Source organism: Colias philodice, chromosome 2, assembly GCF_061535455.1.
Source record: "Colias philodice isolate Cphi_HAF_F1 chromosome 2, ilColPhil1 Martin Lab GWU primary, whole genome shotgun sequence".
NCBI classification, from domain to species: domain Eukaryota; kingdom Metazoa; phylum Arthropoda; class Insecta; order Lepidoptera; family Pieridae; genus Colias; species Colias philodice.
The window spans coordinates 7,013,910-7,038,746 of NC_143087.1; the positions used below are offsets into that span (position 1 = coordinate 7,013,910).

Below are 24,837 nucleotides of genomic sequence, written 5' to 3' on the forward strand. Positions count from 1 at the left end.
GTAGGTTTGCTTAATAGATTAGACCATTTATATATCCAACTACTTAATGGTTAATCAATTTTTACAGTTAAGTATTACAGTTTTTGCATTTTAATATAATAAAGCTTTATAGATAAACATAAATTATTGTGACGACCAAATAAATTACTCTGAAGGTAGGTAATTTGTAGATAAAACTTACCGTTAATACTTTACTACCCATTCAAAAGACTCCCAAAATTTTTAAAATTTTATAAAGCATAGTAACTAAATATAATATGTTTAATTATAGTAGGCTCTTTGGCCATTGGACTTTGGAATTTTGCGTAGGTATAGTAATGAGAGATTATTATACGACATTTTGTATTTGTTACTGAAATCTATTAGTAATATACCTAAACGAACATTTCACGTTTCTAGTTGGATTGTTGTTCAGATTATGTCTGATTACCACTAAAGTTAAATACGTTTTTAATCGAACACAATGTAAAATGGAAATAACGATTCTAGTGCTGTCGCCTGTCTGATATGATTGGTTATTTAAATAATGAATATATGTAATATGTAGATACAGAAAGTAAATGAAGTTTCTTCACCTCGTATCATAAAATTTTCAGAGAGCTTAGAGCCTTATAATAAAATCTTGGAAATCCTAAACGAAAACTAAAATTCATTGTTGTTGTGCCCGCACAGTGCATTGAGTCCCTTTGATAGTAATCTCATTGGCTTATCTAAGGATATTTTGTATATCCTTTGGATGTGTTGAATTTCGAATTTTATGTCGAATCTAGAACTTTCTAAAATAAAGGATTTTTGGATCCCAATATTCATAGTCATATTGGTCCTATTATTGTTTGTTTTATATGAATTTACCAATTAATTTCTCAACTTTATGAGTTTATCGAACTCATAGCTCTGATCTAACAGCTCTAGAAAACGTGTACTACCTACAATAATTTATTCATCACAAATATGTATGTATGGTCTAATACAAAAATAATTTATATGTGTAGAATAAACCACGCCTTAAATTTATATTAGAAATAAAAAAATAACTGTTCATAATGTTGTAGAAAGAGTGAGAACAAATGCACATATCTTAATTAAATAGACAAAATAAAACGATACTTTAAGATTGTAATCGCTCTTTATACCTAGAATAAAATGCATTTTATGCTTTTTCTATACATATAATAAAATCGTAGGAAAGTCAAAACTGTACATTGAATATTTTTTTAAAAGAATACATATTCCATGATCTATAATCGATATAGAAGCCAAAAATATAGTTTTTAGAATTTTTGTCTGTTTGTCTGTTTGTCTGTTTGTCTGTTTGTCTGTTTGTCTGTATGTTTGTCCGAGCTAATCTCGAAAAGTACTGCATAGATTGACTTCAAATTTTGCATGAATATTACTAACAGGTCGAGTGAGGTTTTTTTAAACATATTATCATGCTATCACCTCCGGGGGAGGAGCTGTGAACCTTTACTTTTCTTACGTATTCCGTGTACTACGACAGCGTACAATCTAAAGACTCATGTTTAAATGTTGTTTTTGAGTAAGCCATGCTATTATCTAGCTTTACACTATAAAAACTACGTCATTTACGTAATTTGGGCAGAGAAACTGTTTAATGAATCTTAGTACTATAAAGACAAATTTGATTCAGCGCCATCTATGAGATTTCGTAAAAATCAAATCAATTTACATGTTAACACTACTGAACACAATGTTAAAAATTAATAATTTAAATATAATTATGTTAGTTATTTATTTAACTCTTTAACCCAAAATAAATCTTCCCTTCCCTATAAGGTGCGCTTATAATTCGTGTGAATATACTACATTTTTAAAAGTGAGGGTAGATGTATATTATTTTAAGTCAAACTAGACACCATTACAGTTAATCTAATATTGATTGTGTTCATTGGTTACATTTTTAAAAATCTTCGTGTTTTAATAATTCGATCACGAGGCGGGACTCTAATACAAAAAGGTTAGTTCGTTGATAATTATTATTCATTCATCATTTACATGTTGTTAGTAAAAAATAATATACTTTGACTGTTAATACTTTTGTTCAGTATTTATCTATATGATTATTGCTTGGTAATTAATATATTTTCATGTCGTATACCTAATTATAAACATAAGTGTGATGTGAAACTAGCTGGATTTATTTTTACACCTCACAGTCTTATATTTTGTGTTAATGTTAAAATAGTATTAATAATAGTGTAAATCATAATATTTTTTCATAGTTAAAAATATTTCCTTTTTTCTGATGGTGTTGCCATCGAATTAAACCGCGCTGTCGTTTCGTTCACAAAAAGTCATGTTATTAGGACCGAATATGTAGCCGCCTCAACTTACGGAAACGAGAGTAACCTGCGTTGTCTGTTAGTTATTGTTTAGTCGAATTTAACGTTACATGGAAATTGGAATCTAAATATATGTATATAGGTAAACCAGAATCTGATGGCAATTAGGGAAATCAAAATTTTGAGTGTGCAACCCTGGGGAAAATGGACTGAACGATCTTGATACTGCTTATTTTTTATTTTGTCCTCAATATCATTACTCACATTACATAAGTGGACAATACTGTACTTAATAATGAGATATCCACTTAATATTATGTAGGTACATACTTACATGTATAATATACAATAATTATACAAATTACTTTTATACAGGTAATACATATTATTATTTACACATACCTATATTTGTATATTCATTACCAGTATGCCATGTGAAAATATCGATATAATGATATTGTAGATCAAAATTTTTTATAAAATAAAATAAAAATAAAATAAAATTATGTTTATTTTCGTAAGTATTAACAGACACACATTATAAAATTGACTTGGACAGCTTGGACTTGACGAATAGCCGTATTGGAAACTCCTGTAATAAGTTTTCATAAAATTATATTCTAATCAACAAACAATATTATAGTTACCTACATATAATATTTTTTAATTTATAGTATCAAAACGGGTAAGTCCAATTTACCAATAAAATCTTCAAAATTGAAAATTGTGATGTGTTTGACCCTTCTTCATCGAATGTTTTTCTATACACATTATAAACAACACCTCTTGCTTGTGATCGCAGCGGCTTTTTCGACATTTTCGAAGATTTTTTAGACAAAATCCTAAAAATTATTCATCAACTGCAAAAAAGACAAATAATTTGACATCCAATTTGATAGTTGTCAAATAAGTTGCCACATAAAAATCTTTTATTTCTTAAATATAAATATGCCATCAGATTCTGGTAGACCTATACCTACTTATATTAAATCTGTAGAGGTCAATTCTGCACATGAAATATATTTCCTAAATAACTATTATTTTTCATATTCGTGAGCAGAGCAGCAACTCCATTTTTAAGCTTTCGTCGCGTGTGCGTTCTTAATGCGTGTATCTTAATGGTTAAAGCTACACAGAAATCAAGTATGAAAGAAATGTTCTCCATATTATATAAAAAATATCTCCCGACATCATAAATGTCTATCTTTTATGGTTGAGCTTAGGAGTTCAAAGCTTTCTGATTATATTTGTCTACTAGCTGTCCCCGCGACTTCTTTCGCGTGGAATAGTGACTATGGGACCTATGACCATGGGCTCAGGGTGGGGCAACAATAAAAAATCATTTTTATTTTCATGCTCCCACTCCCGCGCCCACTCGCACTCCCACGCCATATGCCACGTTCAGTCCCAATCCCACGCCCACGCCCACTCCCCTTCACAATTAGTACCTACCAGATCAAAGCCAGGGTAAGCGCCCCACCCAGCCCCACCGTGGCTACGCCCATGCTGAATTACTACTTAAGATACAATTATTGAGTAAATACGTACTAAAGTCCGGTCGCGAAGCAGAAAGAATTTCGTACAATGACCTCTTTACCTACTGACAGTGGTCACAAACATTTTTGAATGAAGTGCAGTTTACATGAAATATTTGGAGGAGAAAATGTTTTTTACTAATTTATTAAATAAATGTCCTCTATTCATTTACAATACTTATTAGTTAGTTACATTTTAACTTTTTCAATAACAACGATATATTATATATAAAAAAGTGTGCGTGTACACACATAAGAAGTGAAACTTCTATATGACCTTATTTTTCAAAAAATAATTTACTATGTAGGTACAATATTACAGAAATACGTTATTCTAACACGCGATTTCGACTTAGGCGGATTTTGATTGGACATAAAGAGTTTGAGGTTTATTCTTATAAATTTTGAATTCACAAAATCATAATTGAACACCTGACACCAATCAAGCAAACACAAACCTTACGCTCTCAGGTTAAAGGTTTACAATCCCTAAGGACGGCGGTCATTGCACCTGTGCGAGCAAGACACATTATTTTTACAAGGGAGTGACAGTGACAGGTTAATGTACGAAATTCTTCCTGCTCCGCGACCGGACTTTACCATAAATAATTAAAAGAATTGTTATTAAAATTTCTTACTAAACTGTGCTAAAAAACTTACGTACCAAATTATTAAAGAAAATCAAGAAATGAAATGCCTAACCTATACCAAATAGTTACTACATAATGTAATTAAAAATTATGATTAGTATATAATATCGAAAATCAAAAAAGAAATGCCTAACTAATTCTACGTACGTGTACGTCTACGTAAAATTTCTTTTAAATTATGTCATATTATTTTTTAGGAACCAGGGGGGGGAGAGGAGCAAATTCTATTTCCTTCCTTTCTTAAACGGATGTTTTTAATAATCTATGGTGAAGCCACTGATCAGCTTAATCGATACTCAGTTTTTATCAAATCCAGCAACAAATCCAAATTAGATCTTTCCTGTCTCACGCACGTAACTAAAGGCTGAGAAGAGAGAGAGAGCACGTAACTAAACCGTTTAGACGAAGAAAAGTGTATAGAAAAAGGAATAAATAATTTCATAAACTTCCCGACGATCTTTAAAAATAAATTATAACTTTCATTTTTTTCATTCCCACTTTTACCCCTATGTAGGTATAATAAGTGGATGAACCAATTTTGATACACTTTATCTAAGAACCAGCGTCGGAAAATATTCTGCCTAACAAAAAAAACCGCATCTAATTCGGTTTACCTGTTAGCCAGCTACGGTGCCATAGACAGACACACACACACACACAGAAATACATAGCGGTCAAACACATAACACCAGTCTTTTTGCGTCGGGGGTTAAAAATATAATACGACATAATTTAAAGGACATTTTATGTGGAAAATTTACCTATACACCAGGGTAGATAATTTTTGAAACAAAAAAAAATCGCAGTAGGATGAAACCCATTAGAAAAGGATATGATAAAAATGTAAGGAAAAATAAATTACGGTCAATCGGAGTTCGGGAAGTGGGAGGGGGGGGAGCTTTTAAGAGAAAAAAATGGTTTCTCTCGATTTCTCGATAATAATAACACCTGCTAATTTTTTTCTACATATTTTAATTGTACAGACATCACTTTTCCACAATTTTATTATATGTATTGCTTCACAAGCATTGGCAGACGACAAGCGCTTGTCGCCATCCGTCGCGATTTGAACTGAGCGTTCCCACGGCATGTGTGCGTATGGCAAGCACTGGCGAGCGACAAGCGCGCCGATTCCCATGGCATGTGGTGTGGTGTGGCGCGGTCGGATTTGTGAAGCAAACATGTCGTGGGAATCAGGCTTTAACTTAATTTTTATTCACCCGCATCAGTGCCACCTAAAAAATCTTTATATCGAAATTCGAGCAAAGTTAAGAAAATGAGAAATAAGAGTTCTCAAGGATCGTTAGAGATAAGAGGCTTACTATTGACCGAAAACAACATGTGTTATGCCGAACCTGAAACCGCTTCACAACGAGAATTGCGGCTCACAGCTGACCGCGAACGGCATGTACTATCCTGTGAGACCGAAACCTTCACTGAGAGGGTATAACGTCTCACAGCTGATCGCAAATGGCATATTGTACTATCCCGTGAGACCGAAACCCTCACTGAGAGGGAATTACGTCTCACAGCTGATCACGATCGTCATATTTTATCTCGAGAATCTGAAACTTTTACTCAATATGAAGACCGTTTGACAAATAATAGGGTGCACCATAATATTATTCGATCTCTCGAAGATGAACATGAGCATAAGCAATGACTAGAGTAGGGACGCGAATATTACCATTATTTGAGACAAGAACGATTAATAAGTTTGTTTAATGAAAGATTAAGAATTGAAACTATTGGTCTCTTGAAACGGACGAATAGCGAGAGGCCCGTCTTACTGCAGACAGATTTCGACATAGTCTTAATGACTTAGAGGTAAACATAGAAGATCAATCTACAAATTCGGTGGTGTGGTCCGACAAATATAAAAGTGGGTTTGCTTATAACCTCACAATTGATTACCTACAGATCATCTTCTGTATAGGCGATATTAACGTAGTATGTTATTTTTGTAATGCTTTAAAGTGGAGTAAGGAGTCGGCTTTCGTTTGAAGATACGCCGGAACCTTTGAAATCACTACTTTTAAGTTTTAGAGGAACATGTGCAATCTAAACAGTTCTTAGACAATATTAGCTCTTATAGTATTGCGTTTTAAATGATCCTTTGGTGCTCAACAATTATCAGATGCTCCTTTCATTCTTACTTTTAAGATACAAGGTCAAGTTTATCATTTGATAGGATCCCTTTTGCCTGAAGGCCAACCTAAGTTTCTTTAAATATATTTTGTATTCGACTACGACGAATAATCGAATACAAGAAATCAATATTTCTCGAATTTAAAACTGAACTCATTTCACAATTTTAGAACATGTTAATTCATCAGGTTAATCCGTATATATGCGTTTTAAATCGACATTAGAAGCTTTTCCTCAAGATGGTGATATTAATATAAAATTGGTATAAATGCCGATAGACGGAAGTCTATCAGCACTCAGGAATTCCCTGAGCGTGTTATAACGCCCAGGCCACAGTATTACAATTTTTCCTACAGTAGGGCGACGAATGTATTTTCGCATAGCAACGGAGGGGAACTCGTGGGCGGGGGGGGGTAAAGTGACGCGGGCCACGTACCACAAACATGCTTAGTTTGTGGTACCGAGCGCGAAAGAAAGTCATCGTGTTTTTAGTAAAGTTACTATGTAAACTAACGTAATTTATTACTTAGGTACATATTCTATAATGGTGCGCTCAAATTGTTAATCTACATTTAATTTAGATTATTATTTTAATTACTAAGAAATGTAGAATTTAAATCACATTCATTCATGTTTTCCTCAGATATTCGATGTCTATGATTTTCGATGATTTTAAGATTTTCTTATCAGAGTATTCAATTTTAATGTAGTTAAATTTTATAAGAGACAATTAAGAACATTCAAAAATAAAGTGTCACGTATTTTTTTTAAACGACGAATGACGAAAAACGACCGAATCGCGGACGAAGTCGCGGGCAACAGCTAGTTCTGAATAAAACTACAAAAATAAATTACTGCTTTAAGTATTAATGAGTTTCTTTTTCATATGATATTTCCTTTTATTTAGTGGTTTTTTGTATAACATGAGATGAACATAATATGCAACTAGGAAAATAACTAGAAAACCGCGACATGTCACATGGGGGACGGGAATCTGCGATTCGCTTTCTTTTTGACTCCCATACTGAGACGAATCTTGCATATCATTATTTTTACAACAAAAAAATCGTCTCAAAATATCAAAACTGAGGTAATTATTTGTTAATATGTATTTATTAAGAATAACTAACTAAAAGGTAACTTAGGTAGGTACATTTGATTTTAATTATTTAAGTACCACAAATTATGACTACCTACGTGTACAACACGTAGTCATCTTATAGTCCAGTCAAATGCCCAGAATCTCTATTTTTTTTCAAAATCCCTACAAATATTTACAATCTCTCTACAAGGGTAAAAGTCAACTCTTATACTCAACATACATGGAAAATGTACCTACTATACTCAACATATGGGTAGGAACGCGTCGGCAATGCTAAATAAGACATAATATTATTCACCTAATCCTAACTACATTATAATAGGTAAATATGAAATTAACTCTGTCTCGTCTCTTCTGTACGTCTCATAACTGAACCGATTTGGATGAAATTTAGTACAGAGATAGACTTGAGACATGAGAAACTACATAATTGAGTGTTATCCTAAGGTTATCCTGGAAATCTGCGGGTTTAACTACAATTATTATATAAGCCATGGTCACCTAATTAGAAAGAGACAGGTTGGAAACAAAAATGCTCTTACTAGTTAATAGTAGTTAGATGTAGTTTTTTTTTTTTTTTTAAAAGGCACCCGCCATCACAGGGTGTTCGCGCCACCTCTGGAATATTGTCCAGAGACGTTATTTTCATTTTTTTTTTATTTATTTACAATCACAATTTATATCCACATAATAAATTAAAAATAGAATTATTACAAAATAAAAATATTACAAATACAAAATTAAATATTAAAATACTGGTAAATAAAATAAATAAAATAAATGCTACAACAATTGAAACTATCCCTAATATCACAGAATCACATCACACCCCATTATTTCGCTTATTGACTACCTATTTCTACAATATATTTACAATATTTAAAGAAAGTATCCCTAAACTTATCCCCCAGGGCGGAAGGTAGATTCTCACCCGTCATCGCCATGCCTAATTTTTGTTCAATAGCATATCTATTGCTTGCAAAAATAGGGCACTCGAGTAACAGGTGAGGAACCGTCTCCTCTACTCCGGGCTGACATAGACACGACGGATTCTCCTTCAGCTTGAATCTGTTCAAGTAGAAGGCGAATCCGCCGTGACCAGTCAGTACTTGTGTGATGTGGTGTGTGATGTCTATTTTTCCGACTACTTTGTATGCAGCAGCAGCGCTTGGGAAAAAGAGCTTCGTGACTCCGGCCGTTCCTCCTACTTCGTATCTCCTATCCCATTCGCCAATCGTATCCTGTCTCAAGATACGCTTGACGAATGAAACAGGACACAGATCGTAATCCGGTTTCCTCCTCAACCCCAGAGCGGCCCCCTTGGCTAACTCGTCTGCCCGTTCGTTCCCCTTCAGCCCTGCGTGCGCCTTGATCCAAAACAGGGAGACCTCCCGCCTCTGCGATGCAGCTTTTCGGAGGGCCGCCCGTGTTTGCACAGCCAGGGGATGAGGGGAACTCAGGGTGACCGCCTGGAGCGCCGATCTGGAGTCGCTGAGGACACCGACCTTTGCCGCTCCACTCTTGCAGGCTATATCTACTGCTCTTTTGAGCGCAAGGAGCTCAGCCTGATAGACGGTACAATACGGCGACAACGCAAGCTTGATGGCCTTTGTCTCGATCGCACCTTCCCATACAGAAAGGGCGGCTCCGACTCGACCCTCAATCTTGCTGCCGTCCGTATAGATCCTATGGACGTGGCTGTCAACCACGTCGGCATAGGTGCCCTCATCTACCAAGACGAACCCCAGCTCTACCTGCTCTGCCGGATGTGGGTCCTCAATCGCGGGTGCCATTCGTTCCACCTCCCTGTCCCTCATCACCGCCGGGTGCGACACGCCCCTCTTGATCTCATAAAGCCTCGAAGCTTCGAGTATTCTGAGATCAAGAGGGAGTATCCCAGCCAACAGCAACGCAGAGTTCAGAGAGACAGTCCGATATGCTTTGCAGATCTTCTGGGCAAAACCTCGTTGAACGGTGTTGAGCCTCTTTCGGACCCCCATCCTTTCCGCTGTGGGCGCCCACGCTGCTGATGCATACAAGAAGAACAGTTAGATGTAGTTTAGAACAGTCTTTGCATGCAAGTGCCAAAAATGATTCTTATTTTACCATTATTTTACACATTATTTTACTATATTCCTTAATCTATAATCACTATAATCTATGATTGTTATGACAATTGACAGCTCACACTTCACAGCGATGATTTCAGATTTGACATTCGGTGGTGAAATGTTTGTTTGTGTCATATGTGTGTGTACTGTGTAGTTATAAAAATGTGTTTTCTTGTTCCTAGTACAATATATTGACGAAGAATTACATTATTTAAAACTTCATACATATTTCAGGCAACTGCCGAATAAGTAATTAAAAATGGGAGACAAATCTACACCGCTTCTTGCTGTGCTCCACTTATTGAAAAAATACAATCTAAAGGTAATATACCAATTTATACTGAGATAGCAGTTTAAATACAGAATCAATATTACATTTATTTACTATTCAGGGCACTGAAGAAATTCTAAGAAAAGAAGCCAACTTAGGAGATACTCAATTTGACAATTTAGACTTACCAGAAGTTGAACTAGCAAGTATCCTCACAGCTCATCATACCGAGAGTGATCCATTTACTTACGAACTTGCATACGATGGTCTCAAGAAATATATTGAAAACTCCTTAGATATTTATAAGGTAAATATCTATCTAGGAATCACACTTTAATTATCTAATTAAAGTTAATTGTTAAATTATTTCAGGTTGTTTTTAAATAAACTCGAATTAAAATTTTTACTTACAGTATGAATTATCAACACTACTCTATCCAGTTTTTGTTCACATGTATTTAGTTCTTATATTATATGACCACAATGAACATGCTGAAAAGTTTTTGGAAAGATTTGGTCCGGAACAAGAGGATTATTATCAGGATGATTTGAAACGTTTGTCTATAGTGAAAACGAAAGAACAGATAAAAGGGAATGAAATTGCTGAGATATATAGGTATGAAATTACTTGTAGATTGTGATAAATAATACAGTGTAAACTCTATATAACGACACTCCATTTAACGTCAAACTCCGTATAACGTCAAGATTTCTCGACTTTGGTTGGTTTATATTGTTGTCTATACAATAATACACTCCATATAACATCACGCTCACTCTAATTAACGACCACAATAAGACATTACAATTAGGAATTAGGACTAGGAAGTACTGACTAAGTTGCCGAAATCAATGAAAATGTAGTTGTTTACATTCTTTTTTACTGACATACCGAATATTCTCAGAAATGCAGTCGTAGAAAAATAAAGAAAAAATTCTGCATGCTGAAGAAGATGGACGATCTGCCAAAAAATTAAAGAAACCTCAATATGAAGACCTTGATCAAGCGATGATAACATGGTTTCATAGGCAATGTCAAAATAATATTCCTGTCTCGGGACCAATCATGCAATTATCCTTTCTCTCCATTTAACGACCACTCTCTATAACGTCGAAAAATGCACGGTCCCTTAAGTGACCTTATATAGAGTTTACACTGTAATTATTTTCATTGTTATGATTATTATTATCCTTTTTAAAAAAATTATTCCATACCTACTTTATAAGATATAATTATTTGTTTTAGTTCAAATAAATTTGAGGTGCAACTATCACGGGATGCATCTTCCCAATTAAAGCGATTTCTACATGAACAGAAAAGTTCACCAGTTATTATAAATATAATAAATAATCACATACAAATTGACGTACATGATGGACCTGGGAGAACTCAAGCTCAAGTAAGAGCAACTGCTGGAGGAATTCTTGGTGAAGCCACAAGAAATGGTATGTTATACATAATTTCCTTATTAATGCAGCAACAGACTAATAAAATAGCCTAAAATATTAACTTCACAAAATTTACATGGTCTCACAAAACAACTAGACAGTTTATGTATACTCTAACGGTCTTACTAATAAAATGTTATCCATTCGCTATGCAATGGATTAGTTATTGCAATAACCTGTCTTGTTTTTATGATTGACGTTTCATGTGAGCAAGAGCAGGACACAGCTATGGTAGAAAATGGTTAAAATTTATCCATTGTTTAACTTTTTATTAGTAAAGCCGCAAATTTACATTGTGACTGTTGAAGCTGATGTTTTTTCTTGATGCATTCACTGTACCTACAGAGAACCGGGCCAAAGTATACTATGGCCTTCTCAAAGAACCCTATATTGAAGTTCTTCCAACACCAGTAGAAGATGAAGAGGAAGTAGAAGAAACACCTGATAAACCCAAAAAGAAAAAAGCTAAAAAGGATAACATTTTTATGAAAAAACCAAAATTGGATCCCAATGCTCCTCCAAATGACAGAATTCCTTTACCAGAATTGTAAGTTAGGAATGAACATGTAAAAGTTATAAAATTAAAATTATTATATATTTTTTTTAATTCTGCAACTTAGCCATATGTTTATGTAAACAATAATCTAATATGGTCTCTGATTTTCAACCGTAAATATTTGCAATTGAAGGAAAGAAACTGACAAGATAGAAAAAGGGAAAGCTCTAAGAGAAGCATCCAAGCGTGTTCAACTGGGACCAGAGACACTGCCTTCTATATGTTTCTATACACTGCTCAACAGCGGTAATAATGCATTGTGCGCTGACATTTGTGACGATTCCACATTACTCTCTGTGGGCTTTAACAATTCCACTATTAAGGTTAGTTAAATAAAACGATTATAATTTTAATATTAAATGATTAAAATTTGTCACAATTACACACAATGTTATTTTAGTTTGACATACATAGTTACTGCATCAAATAATGTACAGAAATAATTTTTAAATTATTATAGGTATGGACGCTTACAACTGTACGACTACGGGGAATGAAATCTGTAGACAAATTGCAAGATATTGATAGAGAAGCAGGTATTATTTTTACTATTTATGTTATGAATTCTGATATTCTAATTAATGACAAAAAAGAAGAAGATTTTCTTAGTTATTTTCATTAAAAGTAAAAGTAAGTCTAGTCACTAGTCAGGTAGTATAATTTTGTAGTTTCAAGTGATAATTTTAACAGGTGATGTCCTTGTAAGAATGATGGAGGAAAAAGACAGAGATACATGTCGTACACTGTATGGTCATTCTGGACCTGTCTACAAAGTGGCATTTGATCCATTTAAAACAATGCTCCTGTCTTGTTCGGAAGATTCCACAGGTAATAAATAAAAAAGTTCTGCTTCTCTTTTACCATTTTCATCGACGCCAAAAAGCAAGTACATAGTATTTTTATTTATTCTCGTGAAACATGTTAATTTCAATTACTATTTTAAGATTTATAAGGATAATACCATGCAGATATGCGAATAAAAAAAATGTTACTAAACACAAAAAAAAAAGTATTAGGTATATGAATATATTTTCTATTTATAAATAAAAGTGGTTCGTATAATTTTCTAAGGTACAATTCAATATATAGAATTCAAGTTATTAAATAAAAAACTTTAAATATTTTTTTCTTCAGTCAGGTTATGGTCATTACAATGTTGGACATGTCTAGTGGTATATAGAGGTCATGTGTGGCCAGTTTGGGATGTGAAATGGTCTCCACATGGTCACTACTTTGTGTCCAGTGGCCACGACCGCACAGTACGTATGTGGGCCACTGACCATCATCAACCATTGAGGATCTTTGCTGGACATTTGTCCGATGTTGATGTAAGCAGAAATTGATATTATCTATTTATAATATACAGGGTGTCCCGTAAGTTGTGGACCAAAAGGTTATGGGGGGTAGAGAGACTATTATCTAAGCAAAATTCTAAAATTTATTGTCCTAGACCATACATTTTTTTTACACCAGCTTTGTTTGAACTTCAGTCCATAAACTTTAAAACGTAAAATTTTTACCAATTTTTTGGTATAATTTTCTTGTTGCTGTTAATTATGCTTAAGTATAATTTTATTAAAGACTTATTTAACCGCCTTGAACAATAAAATAAAATTATGAGGCGTGCAAAACGGAAATGGCCAAAGTTCATATGTGGATGATATTTTTATCAAATTTTGAAAATAAAGCATAAATCAAAAAATTTATGATCTAGGACAATAAATTTTAGTATTTTTGTTACATAATAAGATTCTCTACTCCCCATAACCCGTTGGTCCACTACTTACGGGACATCCTGTCTAACATATTAATTACGAGTACATAAATGTATGCTGTTTATTGTCACAAGCACTGCTTTCATAATTTTTTTGAAATAGCATTTTCTTTAACGTATAAATTCTTCTCCGCCAGTGCGTTCAATTCCATCCCAACTCGAACTATATTGCAACGGGGTCGAGCGACCGAACTGTGCGTCTTTGGGACTGTTTGACTGGCCAACAAGTTCGCATTATGACTGGTCACAAAGTAAGTGGTACCTATTGTTTTTATTTAAATATATAATAAATTATTTTTCTGAACAGAAATGTTTCATTATAATCTTTAAGATTTTTGAGTTTGCCCTAACTTGAATTTATATTTTTGGTTTTATGGCATTCAAATGCCATAAAACCAAGGCGGTCCCGCCTCGTGATCGAATTTTTTCTATTCTTTATAAATTTATATTTATAAAGCATTTGAATGCCATAAAACCAAAAATATAAATTCAACAAAAAAGGTCGTGTTCCATCGTTACAATATTGTATTCACTGAAAAGTGCTTCATATTGGTTGAAATGGTTGTTAATCATCTCAATAGATGGCGCGCGGTGTGTCCCTTCAGACACATAAAACTGAAAGAAAAGAACAAATTCGATTGCTCTGGTGGGTCACGAGTGGCTGAGTTCGTCAGGCATCCGCCCCGGAATGGCGCGAAAGGATGCGGGTTCGTGTCCCGCCTCGTGATCGAATTTTTTCTATTCTTTATAAATTTATATTTGCCCTAACTTGGTTAACTGCATATATTCTCAATATGATATTAACACAAACAACCTTTTTTCAGCGCACAATATTTACGCTGTCATTCTCAGTATGCGGGCGCTGGATCGCGTCCGGCGGTGGAGGCGGTGAGATCATCGTGTGGGACATCTCCACCGGCTCCCCTACAGCCGCCCTTCCTCTCTTCCACACTGCGCCCATAACCACGTTAGCTTTCAGCCGTGATGGCGCAATATTATCGTCAGGTTAGTTTTCGCAATTTGTATCTCATATTATAGAGATTAAAAATAACTACGATAAGTTCATTGAGATAATATTACTACGTATGGAGGAGACACCACGAACAAAATCTGTGCGCCATTTTTTTGCTCTAACTAAGTTTTAAAAATTATTATCTAGTTAGGTACTTACCGATGAAAGTTATTCCTTTGCACTTTTCCGTATTATTTGTGCAATATCGTAACACACACGAAGGCATATTTGATGCGTTTCACTTTAAAACAAATAAAAAATGAGCGTGCAGTTACGCCATATGGCGTATGTTGAGCGGAACATAAGTGATGTAGGCGGTGTCATCTCCATATGTATATCTCAATGGATAAGTTATTATTCCTGCCACACACGCTACAGAAGACCTAACAGGTTCACCTGTACAGTTATACCTGCGCATATAGACCGTAATTGCACATGTCGGGAATAAAGCCTACCTATAGACCGGTTGACCCGGTATACCTCTACGGTAGACCATTGCGTGTATGGCTTATGGTTAACATTAGTTAGGACTTGCAATGCAAGATCTAATATCTTGTTTTTTATTCAAACATTTTTGTTACAGGTTCTCTGGATTGTACTATCAAATTGTGGGACTTTGCGGCTATCACAGATGAAAGTACAAATGATGATAACACCGCAAATAACTCAGCGCCAAAAGAAGAAAAATTTCTATTGCGCTCCTTTGCAACTAAAAACTCACCACTTAAAAATTTACATTTTACTAGGCGCAATCTTCTATTGGCTGTTGGTTCATATGAAGGAAGTTCTTAATAATCCAATATAATTATCTACTAAATAATTTAGATATTACGTTTTTCATTATAATGTAAGGGAATTTTTCAATAAAACAATTTAAAGACCTTATAATATGCTTTAATTCATAAAAACTTTTTGAGACTAAAGAATTTGAAGTAAATAAGATCGCTCAGAATTAATAAATTGAATCATTAAATTTAACATTGATTCATTACATCTGGCAACCTGAGTTTTCATTGCCTGTTTGAAATCTTCCTTAACACCTTTATCGGCTCCTCTGGTACCAATTCTTCTCTGTCCTAAATGCTGTTGAGAATTAGGAAGAATATCTAATACAATGCTCTTTCCTTGCTCATTCCAAATATAACTTAATTCTTCTAATATATCTATATGAATAATATATGCTGAAAATAAATGATAATGAAATACACCTGTTTGCCTTATAACATCTAAGATGTGTAGGAATATACTTTCTTCTTGTGGCCATCCTAATTGCATAAGTACTAACATATGTCCATAAGTAAGATCAGCAGTATTTCCAGTATTCAGTAAAATTCTGATAAGCAATGAGCAGAAATAGTGCATTATGGCAGCTTTAGTTGGTGGTAGGAAATGGAGATGTCTATGTTTTCCACCAACAATCAAATCTGGTTCTAATGTACCTTCAACAGAAGGCAATTGTGGAAGAGCAGCTAAAATATTTTCTACACAGGTTGTATAATTCTTCTGAAAATAGTTGATTGATATTCTTATTATATTTGCAGAGAGGGTTGTCACACTAGGTGGAGGTATAGCCTCATCATATTTGCCTCTGTAAAGTGCTAATTCTTCCGTAAATCCTTCTAACCATGGTTTAGTTTGCAGTTGGGATGTCAATTTCATAAATTCCCTAGAAATAATATCATTACTATGAAGGAGTTCCCAACAATTTGCAGCTGCTTGAAACTGATAAGCGGATACTCCAGTTACTTCTATATCCCCCTTCCTTCTCTTTGATGGTGGTAAATCTGGATCTGATAATGATTCAATTAATAAATGATTGCCTTTGAGTGATTTGTGTTCGTACAGAGATCTTAGGAAATAAGCCAAGCCACAGTATAGTAATTGCCGACAATCCTCTACATTTCTCAATGTTAAAAGCTTTTGAAAATATGATTCTTTGTTAAGACTATTAGCATAATTTACTAGGTAAGGATCCCATCCTAGTTGCCTTCCTAACAAATCTAAGACTCCGAAAAGCCTTTGCCATGGATCAGTGATATCATGTTCATTATCATCATAAACATATGTATTATAAAAATCTATTGCTTTTACTAAGAGTCGTTGAAGCAATCTAGGGGATTCAAGTGAGCTAAGAAGCGGTAATGTTTCCACTACAAGTAATCGTGCATATCTATTATCACAAAAAAATTTTTCAGCATTAATTAAAGTCTTAACAAGACTATCTACACCAAGCTGTGGAAATTTTTTAAGCAAAAGTACTAATAACCGACAATGTTCCATTGTATCATCACTGTTTTCAACACTTGTTTTTAAAATAGTTAACTGTATGTCTGGGGATATATTATCGAACATTTGACTTAAGAAACTAGGTTCGTATGATTTTAAAGCATTTGCAATTGCAGATATTTCTGGAAGTAACTCGGGTAAATTTTGTCCAGAAGTCATTAGGGAGCTGAAACATTCCGCTGCTTCGTGTACATTTCCAGACTGTTTTTCCATTAAATACGCTTCGAATTGTATCTTAAAATTTGTTGGAAACAAAGTTTTTGCTGTTAGCATCCATGCTTTAGCAGAATGAATGTTTTGTTTTTGGGCTTCTTTGGCTCTTGATATTATGTAATCTTCATCGTCTTCATTATAATTGGCGTCGATTGCGGGCATATTGTTATTCGTAATAGCTAATATATAAACAAAAATACATTACTGACTGTAGTCTGTATTCGATACTTTGGTACCTATTTACCAGCCTAATCTTTGATAACGTTTGATACCTACCTACTCAGGTGACAGGTGTCAGGTCTCAGTGCTCAACAGACTCTTGTGCTCACAGATCTATCATCTACTCAAGCATCTACTACAACCACAACTACAACCCTACAACTACTACTATACTAGATCTGTGGTTGTGCTACTCAGTCTGTCAAACAGTCAAACAGCTGTACAGTGCCACAAACTTATCTGACCCGGTGGCAAGAACGGCAAGAACTGGAACTACGTGCCGCCATTTTGAAATGTCACATTTTCACAGACTTTTCATACGAAATATTTTGTTTATATAAAAAGAAAGCGACATCAGTGACACCGTCACCGGGTCAGATAAGTTTGTGGCACTATAGGGCGTATTCAGAAAGAAAGCTTGAAACTTATAAGCGCCGATAAGCGCTTATCGGCGCTTGTCATGTTCATATATTTTCCTGCGCGGGTTACCAGCACTGACAGGAAAATATATGAACATGACAAGCGCCGATAAGCGCTTATAAGTTTCAAGCTTTCTTTCTGAATACGCCCATACTCTTGCTGTACTCCACAGTCCACAGAGTAGGTACGTACGGTACCCAGTCTTGCCACAGAGATTCTCAAAAAAGGGAAATTTGGCACTAAGCCTGCAAGTTTAAGTATTATTTCTTAGATACCTTATTCAAGAGATGTTTTAATACTACAGTTATCTTATGGCCTATATCTTGTGACTTTGGGCCCCCACCGCTAAAGATGTTTACTACTATAGTACCTCGCATTAGTAAACTATGTTTTTTAGGTACCTAATAATCTGTGGTACATAGTGGTACTGCGGCGTTACTGCGGTCTGCGCCTGTCTGCGCAGTTTTCTTCTGTCAGTGTCAAGTATTAAGTAAAATAATTATGCTATATCTGTAAATTGTAAGCTGTTGTTGTTGTTGAATTTTAAGTACAAATTAATGTTTATATTGTATATGTATCCAATAAACAAAAAGAAATATAATTTATCACCTTAGTAAATTAATCCACTAAGCAATGCATAATTATTGTAATAATAAGACTTTTAACGCATGTAAAGTCACTATTTAAAATATTAACAATAATGTTACGTGTCTGCGCAAACTTAATTTTTGTATTATTAATCTGATTGCATGAGTGTGTCTATAGAAATAATGCTTTATTAATAGGGCGTTAGCCGATTTGTTTGTTCAAAACATAATCTGAATAAAGATATTATGTATATCAAAAGAGCTGTCCGTAATTGTAACATCAATGTGATAAATGGATACCAATCCCACAATCATTATCTTATTGCAGTGCTCGTTAGAGATCATCTTTTAGAACATATTTTTTCGTATCTGAATTTAAGAGATTTAAAAAATTGTATGTTGGTATGTAAAACATGGTTAAGAATACTTAATGACGAAAACAATGATGTGTGGAGATACCATTGCATGAGAAGGCTAGCAGAAGAAGTTCTAAGATCTGATTTACTTTCAAGCCTTCCAACCTACAAAACTAAATTAAGAGCGTATCTCCATGCATGGAACCCATATGATTGTTCAAGAAATATATACATCAAACCAAATGGATTTACTTTACATCGGTAAGTTAATGCTTTAATTATAAAAATAAGTCACCTTTAATTGTATTTCTTGACTACTTTACAATTTGATTAAAATTGTTTGAATAGTCTTAAAAAACTGCAAATACAGTAGCACCTTATTATGTTTTAAATACCATTTTAGAAATCCTGTTGCACAAAGTACAGATGCTTGTAGAGGCAAAGTGGGATTTAGTAGAGGCAGACATGCATGGGAAGTTGTTTGGGAAGGACCCTTGGGAACAGTTGCTGTAATAGGGGTTTCTACGAGAGAGGCACCTGTGCAGTGCCAGGGGTATGTGGGTTTACTGGGCTATGATGAGCATAGTTGGGGATGGAATTTGGTTGACAACATTTTACTGCATAATGGAGAAACTCATGGAGAATATCCCCTATTAAACAATAGCCCCAAATATCAAGTAAGTCAACTTTTTTGTATACTTTGAATGACATGAATATTTTGAGGGTGCAGGATAAAATGACAATTCATTTATTCAGAACTAGCTGGTCACCTCAGCTTCCCCTTGGAAGGCTTTATGTATGGAGGTCATAACCTAATCCAAGCAGAGATAAATCCAACAAACCATTACAATCTATTTAGCCATTTTTGCAATACAAATAATTAATGTAATATGACTTTTTTATATATATTTCACATGTTTCTTGTTCACAGGTTGGAGAGCGTGTGAGAGTTATATTAGATTGTGACTCTGGAACTCTGTGTTTTGAAAAAAAATATGAATTTTTGGGTGTTGCTTTCAGAAGTAAGTAATTTTGTTACATGATGAACTAAATTTTTTTATAATCAATCTACTCAAATAATTGATGAACCTTACAACAATATAATTACATATTATTATTATACATAATATTTCAACACTATTTTACAGATCTGCCATTCAAAACGAAGTTGTATCCAACAGTGTCTGCAGTGTATGGTAATACAGAAGTGTCAATGGTGTATGTTGGTTTACCCCTTGATGGTTGATTGCTACTGTACAAATTATGGGTGCAACTAGTCAATGTGTGTGATAAATATCATAATATCCTTATGGTCATGCGTAAAAAAAAACTGAGGGTACATGAATAAATATTCTAAAGCCATAGCAATAAATAGCATCAATCACTAAATTTTTCAACTTATATTAACTCTAAGTAATTATAGTCAAACAATTAGTCTCGTATGATTCTAGTCATAATATGGATATATTTCCTTAACCTAGTCAAGTTACTTGTCATATGATATATTTTGATTTTGAGTGATTCGTTATATATAAATAGTTCCTAATAATATTATGTTTTTATTGTGAGCTTGACTTGACATATTGTTTTATTATTTCATACTTTCATAAATTCATTAATTGTGTGTTTCAATATTTAACGCTTTTAATAATTCAGGAAAATTAATAATCATTGCATTAATTGTGCATTTCTTTATTGACAGTTGTCATGAAAATATAAGAGAGGTCATTGGGTATATTTGGTTATTTCAGGGAGGTTATATTTCTAATTCAATGTTCTTAACTAGCTACTAAGGGGCTGTCCACCAGTGGCCCTCCAGCATGGGAGGTCCTCAATCCTTGGAAAAACCCTATATGTGCGCCGCAGGTCATTTGCCATAATAAAATGCCCAATGACCTGTCAGTTGATAACACACTAAGCACATTATAATTAACCTGTGTTGATTAGTTTAAAATAAATATTTGGTTCTGAAATACTCAACTTTTAATAATGAGTATTTTTTTAATATTTTTGATTAGGCAACACTGAATTATACAGCTATTTTTAAAATAAATAAATGTAGTTTTACTTTCGTATCCTGTACAAATGACAGAATAATCTTTGATATATAGATCATTAATGCTAAAATATACACAAATAATGGAACATTTTATTTAGTTTTTCTTATTTAATTCAATTATTGGTCTTTTACCATGTTTAACACATAAAATTTTTCCATGATTGCTTATTGGGATCAGGGATGGTTAAGTGTATAGAACATTTTTTTTATAGTAATTTGAATGGACTACTCTAGGACTACTGACTCGATTTTAAAAAAATATTTCTCCCTAGGATATGTGCATGATCCCAAAGTGTTAGAGGCTATATTAAGTATAATTATGTGCAACAGGCGAGCCCCGGACAATCTGGATGTACCTACATATGTTATTTTCGACAATGTGAGGGTTTGTTTGTATGAGGTACCTAATCATCATAATCACTAGAAACTTTCCATCGTGAAAAAATGTTAATTTATTCGTTATGAAGTCACTTAAAACCCCTTTATGATGGATAGATCTTCCTAATTAGCGAACATTAATTATTCCACAACGTTGTCAGAAAATTGATAATTTACTTCATTTTTATGGCTTATTGGCTATGGCTATTTTCGAAAAAAAAGGTAAAGAACTGGGATCCCAACAGAAACTACAAGTTATAGCTCAACATTTTTATTTGTGAATTATACTGTACTCAAATAACGACATCAATGTGCGAAAATTAAAGCGAACTCGAGCGTAATACTTATGGTAACTTTAGCGCATTTTCTACTATTCAATCTACTTGGTGCTTATTTCAGGCTTTGCTGAATATATATCACATGGCTATTTCCGCACGGTGGAAGTAGCGTAAACGATCTTTTATATTGAAATAAGCATTAAAAAGCTACTGAGCATGTTGTCTTTGCTCTAGAATATTGTCTAATAAATTATCTTTCATCTTTGGTTTAACTTTAGTAGGCGGAAACTTAGTAAGGCAAAATTCTGCGACAAGGCAGAAAAGTTTACATAACATAGGACAGAGAATAGCCTGATGTAATACTGCAGCTATACGGTACCATGGACCGTCAAATGGATCCAATATAGCTGGACAGAGCATATGATTTAAGTTGACTTGTGCTGGCTGAAAAAGAAAACTTTATTAATGAACTGAAAAACTGTAACAAATAATACTATATAAGTGATTATTATATTGTATTTGTTAGCAAACAAAAATTTAAATCTACATACATAAATAAACTATAGGTAAAATATTGAGAAGGTTTAACTTACTATGGCAATAATTTGTAAAATAATGAAGTGATATACCAAATTGAGACAGTAACTGAAGATAGCCCAATTAAAGTCCCAAAAAGGTTCAATGTTATAAACACCTAAAAATTAAAATAATTACACATAAGGATAATAGGATTTTATAACTCAATAATTATTAGGGCTTGAGGTGAGCCATATGCAAGGTTTTAAATTAACAAGTTTTGACTCAAGTATAAAAGATGATTTTTAACCAATTAATATTTAAACCTTTGGATATGGTTCCACTTAAGTATAAAAATTACAAATTTTGAGTTCATTACACATACCACCAATTCTGAGCAAATAGTATGGTATGACAAACATCATACCATGTTGAATCCAATACAATGCAGCTTCTGCTAATATCTAAAAATAAAATAAAAATTTTAGTAGTCTCCTGATCTAACCTTTAATATTTTCAATCAGCATTTCAAAGCCTGGCGAGTTGTTAAATGTTACTATGAATTAAAAGTTTTGCAAATAAATTATTAGAATTTATAGTTTTTCAATGGATAGCAATCCTTAACAATTTAGTAAAAAATTTCAATACTTACAGTTCTAGAAGCTGTTTCTGGAAACAAAAAAGCTAAAAGTGGTCCATTTAGTAGATTTAAATGAATTCTAAAGAGAGCTGTTACTGTTTTGCTAGGAGGTGCAGCCAATAAATAAATCTGAAATATTTATAAACAATTAATGTAGGATAAAAGAGTAGGAATTTTGTGTGTTGCAATTTGCAATTTTTTTTGTTACATAATAGGATCTTATAAAATTTTAATCTTTAAAGGTTCTTCATTAATGTTTTCACACACGCTCCAATATTAAATATTTGGAATAGCCTTACTTATTTTGCCTCTATTAGTTATTACATGAATAATAATTTATGTGACCTAATATTTACAAATTATTTTCACTTAAATGATGTCTTCTAAGAATTAAAAAAAAATGTTAATAAGTTAACGAAAAAAACAATTATTTAAAGAAATATATGTTTATTTATAAATAAAATATTTATGCCATTATTTTGTAGCAAACAAGGATACCAACGAATTAGTTTTATTTTCTAATATTATAAATTAAAATACTCACTTGAATTAAAGTTGTCACATGGCATGGATTTAATAAATATATAACAGTGCGAGATGCAAATTTGAAACCAATTTCCATCCCCCATAATAAGGCCAATAGTATCACAAGTAACCTTTTACCTCCTCTGTCACTCTTAACATACGATGCTTCATTTGGAATGTGTAATTTTGGGTATGTTTTTACCTTTCAAATACAAAAAAGATATTAATTAAATTAGATCTACAAGACTACATACATCGTGAGCAATGGCATAGATTTTTAATTAAATTATGTCTTTGAGCATGATGTAAAATTAAATATAAGCTAAAACACAAAAAATACATACTTACAATAACATAAATACAAACTGCAACTACAAGAATGGTTTCAATTATTTGTCTTTGAGTGGATAGAAAATATGCACACTCGGGACCCACATTTCTAGGTACAGCTTTATTCGCACCACTGTACGCCCATTCAAACATTATGATATTTTTTTTACAGTTTGGACATTATAAATCAATTTGCATTACAGTCAAAAATTTGTATATTTTCAATAAAAAAATACATTAGGTATTTTCAATTTTCATCCGGTGCCCTGAGACTTTTCCCGCTTAATGACACGACGGTGTAGGGTTGCCACTTGCCAACTCGTTCAACAAAAGTTTAGGTCTCGGGTACGTGAGCCGTAAGATAAAATAAAAAACATGTGTTAGTCTATTCAAATGCTGGTTTCGATTTTTGCCCTTCAATCCGAGCCACTTGAATCGTAGTACTTACTAAATAGGTAGGTAGTTAATCTATGCTTGAATCCTTCTTGCTTGAATCCAAGCTTGGGGGCGTAGACAGAGAAACCAAGAGTGGTTTCTCTGTCTACGCAAGTACGGCGTCTCGATGAAAACCAAGCGTGTCATATTTTTGAAGTGAAAACTTCTTTAGCGGCGTTGAGCACTTTTTCTGTAATGGGTATAAAATCTTAAACTCGCGTCAGGACACGTGACCTGATCGAAAAAGCGTAAAGACGGACACCATTCCAAAATATCAAACATGCTCAACGTTAATAATCAAGTTTTCACTTCTGCCGGCACTCCCGGAGTGCAACACTGCAACCCGTCTTTTTTTTTGTACTGACCTTGACGCGTTATGACGTCACGAGCGCTTGATGCTGATGGGAATTTCATTTTACGCTAAATCGATTAGGGACGACACTCGCGCGGCGATTCTAGTGTAGGTATATCGTTTTCAGTCGGATAGACTGTTTTTGTCAATAGTCAAAGCTTTTTTCCTTCAACAAAGCTGGCTTCACTAAAATGTTTAGAGCAAATATTTTGTTGGAAACCAATCTTTATGTCCCGTTGCCTCGATCCATTTTTCTTTTATGTTCGAGTTACTTGGAAAACTGAAAAAACAAACGTAGTCTAAGCAATAAATAAGGAGTTTTCTTAAAAAAAACT

At 33.7% G+C, this 24,837-nt stretch overlaps 5 protein-coding genes and 1 long non-coding RNA gene across 7 annotated transcripts; 2 read left to right on the forward strand and 4 right to left on the reverse strand.

The window, feature by feature from the left end:
• Positions 1–2,793: 2,793 nt before the first annotated feature.
• LOC149490514 (uncharacterized) lies at positions 2,794–3,281 on the reverse strand. Its single transcript, XR_016316880.1, has 2 exons — positions 3,001–3,281; positions 2,794–2,892 (listed from the first exon to the last, which is right to left on the reverse strand). It is a non-coding gene; the product is annotated as an uncharacterized LOC149490514 (long non-coding RNA).
• Positions 3,282–8,577: 5,296 nt separating this feature from the next.
• LOC149490515 (uncharacterized) lies at positions 8,578–9,742 on the reverse strand. Its single transcript, XM_089710232.1, has one exon. It carries the CDS (start codon positions 9,733–9,735, stop codon positions 8,578–8,580), a length of 1,158 nt encoding a protein of 385 aa, XP_089566358.1. The 5' UTR covers positions 9,736–9,742.
• A 203-nt stretch (positions 9,743–9,945) lies between these two features.
• On the forward strand, positions 9,946–15,796 carry Taf5 (TATA-box binding protein associated factor 5). Its single transcript, XM_089706029.1, has 12 exons — positions 9,946–10,168; positions 10,239–10,424; positions 10,531–10,733; positions 11,364–11,563; positions 11,912–12,113; positions 12,256–12,445; positions 12,583–12,658; positions 12,813–12,950; positions 13,257–13,450; positions 14,034–14,147; positions 14,721–14,901; positions 15,492–15,796. Exons 1-12 carry the CDS (start codon positions 10,106–10,108, stop codon positions 15,698–15,700), a joined length of 1,956 nt encoding a protein of 651 aa, XP_089562155.1. The 5' UTR covers positions 9,946–10,105; the 3' UTR covers positions 15,701–15,796.
• Positions 15,787–17,660, reverse strand: IntS10 (integrator complex subunit 10). The gene has a single exon (XM_089706062.1). The coding sequence runs from the start codon at positions 17,567–17,569 to the stop codon at positions 15,827–15,829; it is 1,743 nt and encodes a 580-aa protein (XP_089562188.1). The 5' UTR covers positions 17,570–17,660; the 3' UTR covers positions 15,787–15,826.
• Positions 17,661–18,549: 889 nt separating this feature from the next.
• LOC149490518 (F-box/SPRY domain-containing protein 1-like) lies at positions 18,550–21,079 on the forward strand. Of its 2 annotated transcripts, XM_089705454.1 has the most exons (5): positions 18,550–18,716; positions 18,962–19,250; positions 19,393–19,666; positions 19,921–20,011; positions 20,138–21,079. In XM_089705454.1, exons 1-5 carry the CDS (start codon positions 18,680–18,682, stop codon positions 20,233–20,235), a joined length of 789 nt encoding a protein of 262 aa, XP_089561580.1. In that variant the 5' UTR covers positions 18,550–18,679; the 3' UTR covers positions 20,236–21,079. The 2 variants fall into 2 exon arrangements, with proteins under 2 accessions (XP_089561580.1, XP_089561572.1); XM_089705446.1 differs by having other exon boundaries at positions 18,566–19,250; positions 20,138–21,078.
• Positions 21,080–21,681: 602 nt separating this feature from the next.
• Positions 21,682–24,276, reverse strand: LOC149490519 (transmembrane protein 164). Its single transcript, XM_089705465.1, has 6 exons — positions 23,734–24,276; positions 23,405–23,587; positions 22,873–22,989; positions 22,606–22,684; positions 22,298–22,398; positions 21,682–22,148 (listed from the first exon to the last, which is right to left on the reverse strand). The coding sequence occupies exons 1-6, from the start codon at positions 23,866–23,868 to the stop codon at positions 21,912–21,914; spliced, it is 852 nt and encodes a 283-aa protein (XP_089561591.1). The 5' UTR covers positions 23,869–24,276; the 3' UTR covers positions 21,682–21,911.
• Positions 24,277–24,837: the final 561 nt, after the last annotated feature.

Bases quoted from the DNA above. Each gene is read 5' to 3' on its own strand.
- LOC149490518 (XM_089705446.1), top strand. From the start codon at position 18,880: ATGTATATCAAAAGAGCTGTCCGTAATTGTAACATCAATGTGATAAAT. The intron at 19,251-19,392 runs GTAAGTTAATGC...ATACCATTTTAG, and splicing joins AATGGATTTACTTTACATCG to AAATCCTGTTGCACAAAGTA. The intron at 20,012-20,137 runs GTAAGTAATTTT...ACTATTTTACAG, and splicing joins TTTGGGTGTTGCTTTCAGAA to ATCTGCCATTCAAAACGAAG.
- Taf5 (XM_089706029.1), top strand. From the start codon at position 10,106: ATGGGAGACAAATCTACACCGCTTCTTGCTGTGCTCCACTTATTGAAA. The intron at 14,148-14,720 runs GTAAGTGGTACC...ACCTTTTTTCAG, and splicing joins GCATTATGACTGGTCACAAA to CGCACAATATTTACGCTGTC. The intron at 14,902-15,491 runs GTTAGTTTTCGC...TTTTTGTTACAG, and splicing joins TGGCGCAATATTATCGTCAG to GTTCTCTGGATTGTACTATC.
- LOC149490519 (XM_089705465.1), bottom strand. From the start codon at position 23,868: ATGTTTGAATGGGCGTACAGTGGTGCGAATAAAGCTGTACCTAGAAAT. The intron at 22,685-22,872 runs GTAAGTATTGAA...TTTTATTTTTAG, and splicing joins CAGAAACAGCTTCTAGAACT to ATATTAGCAGAAGCTGCATT. The intron at 22,399-22,605 runs GTATGTGTAATG...TTTAATTTTTAG, and splicing joins CTATTTGCTCAGAATTGGTG to GTGTTTATAACATTGAACCT.
- IntS10 (XM_089706062.1), bottom strand. From the start codon at position 17,569: ATGCCCGCAATCGACGCCAATTATAATGAAGACGATGAAGATTACATA.
- LOC149490515 (XM_089710232.1), bottom strand. From the start codon at position 9,735: ATGGGGGTCCGAAAGAGGCTCAACACCGTTCAACGAGGTTTTGCCCAG.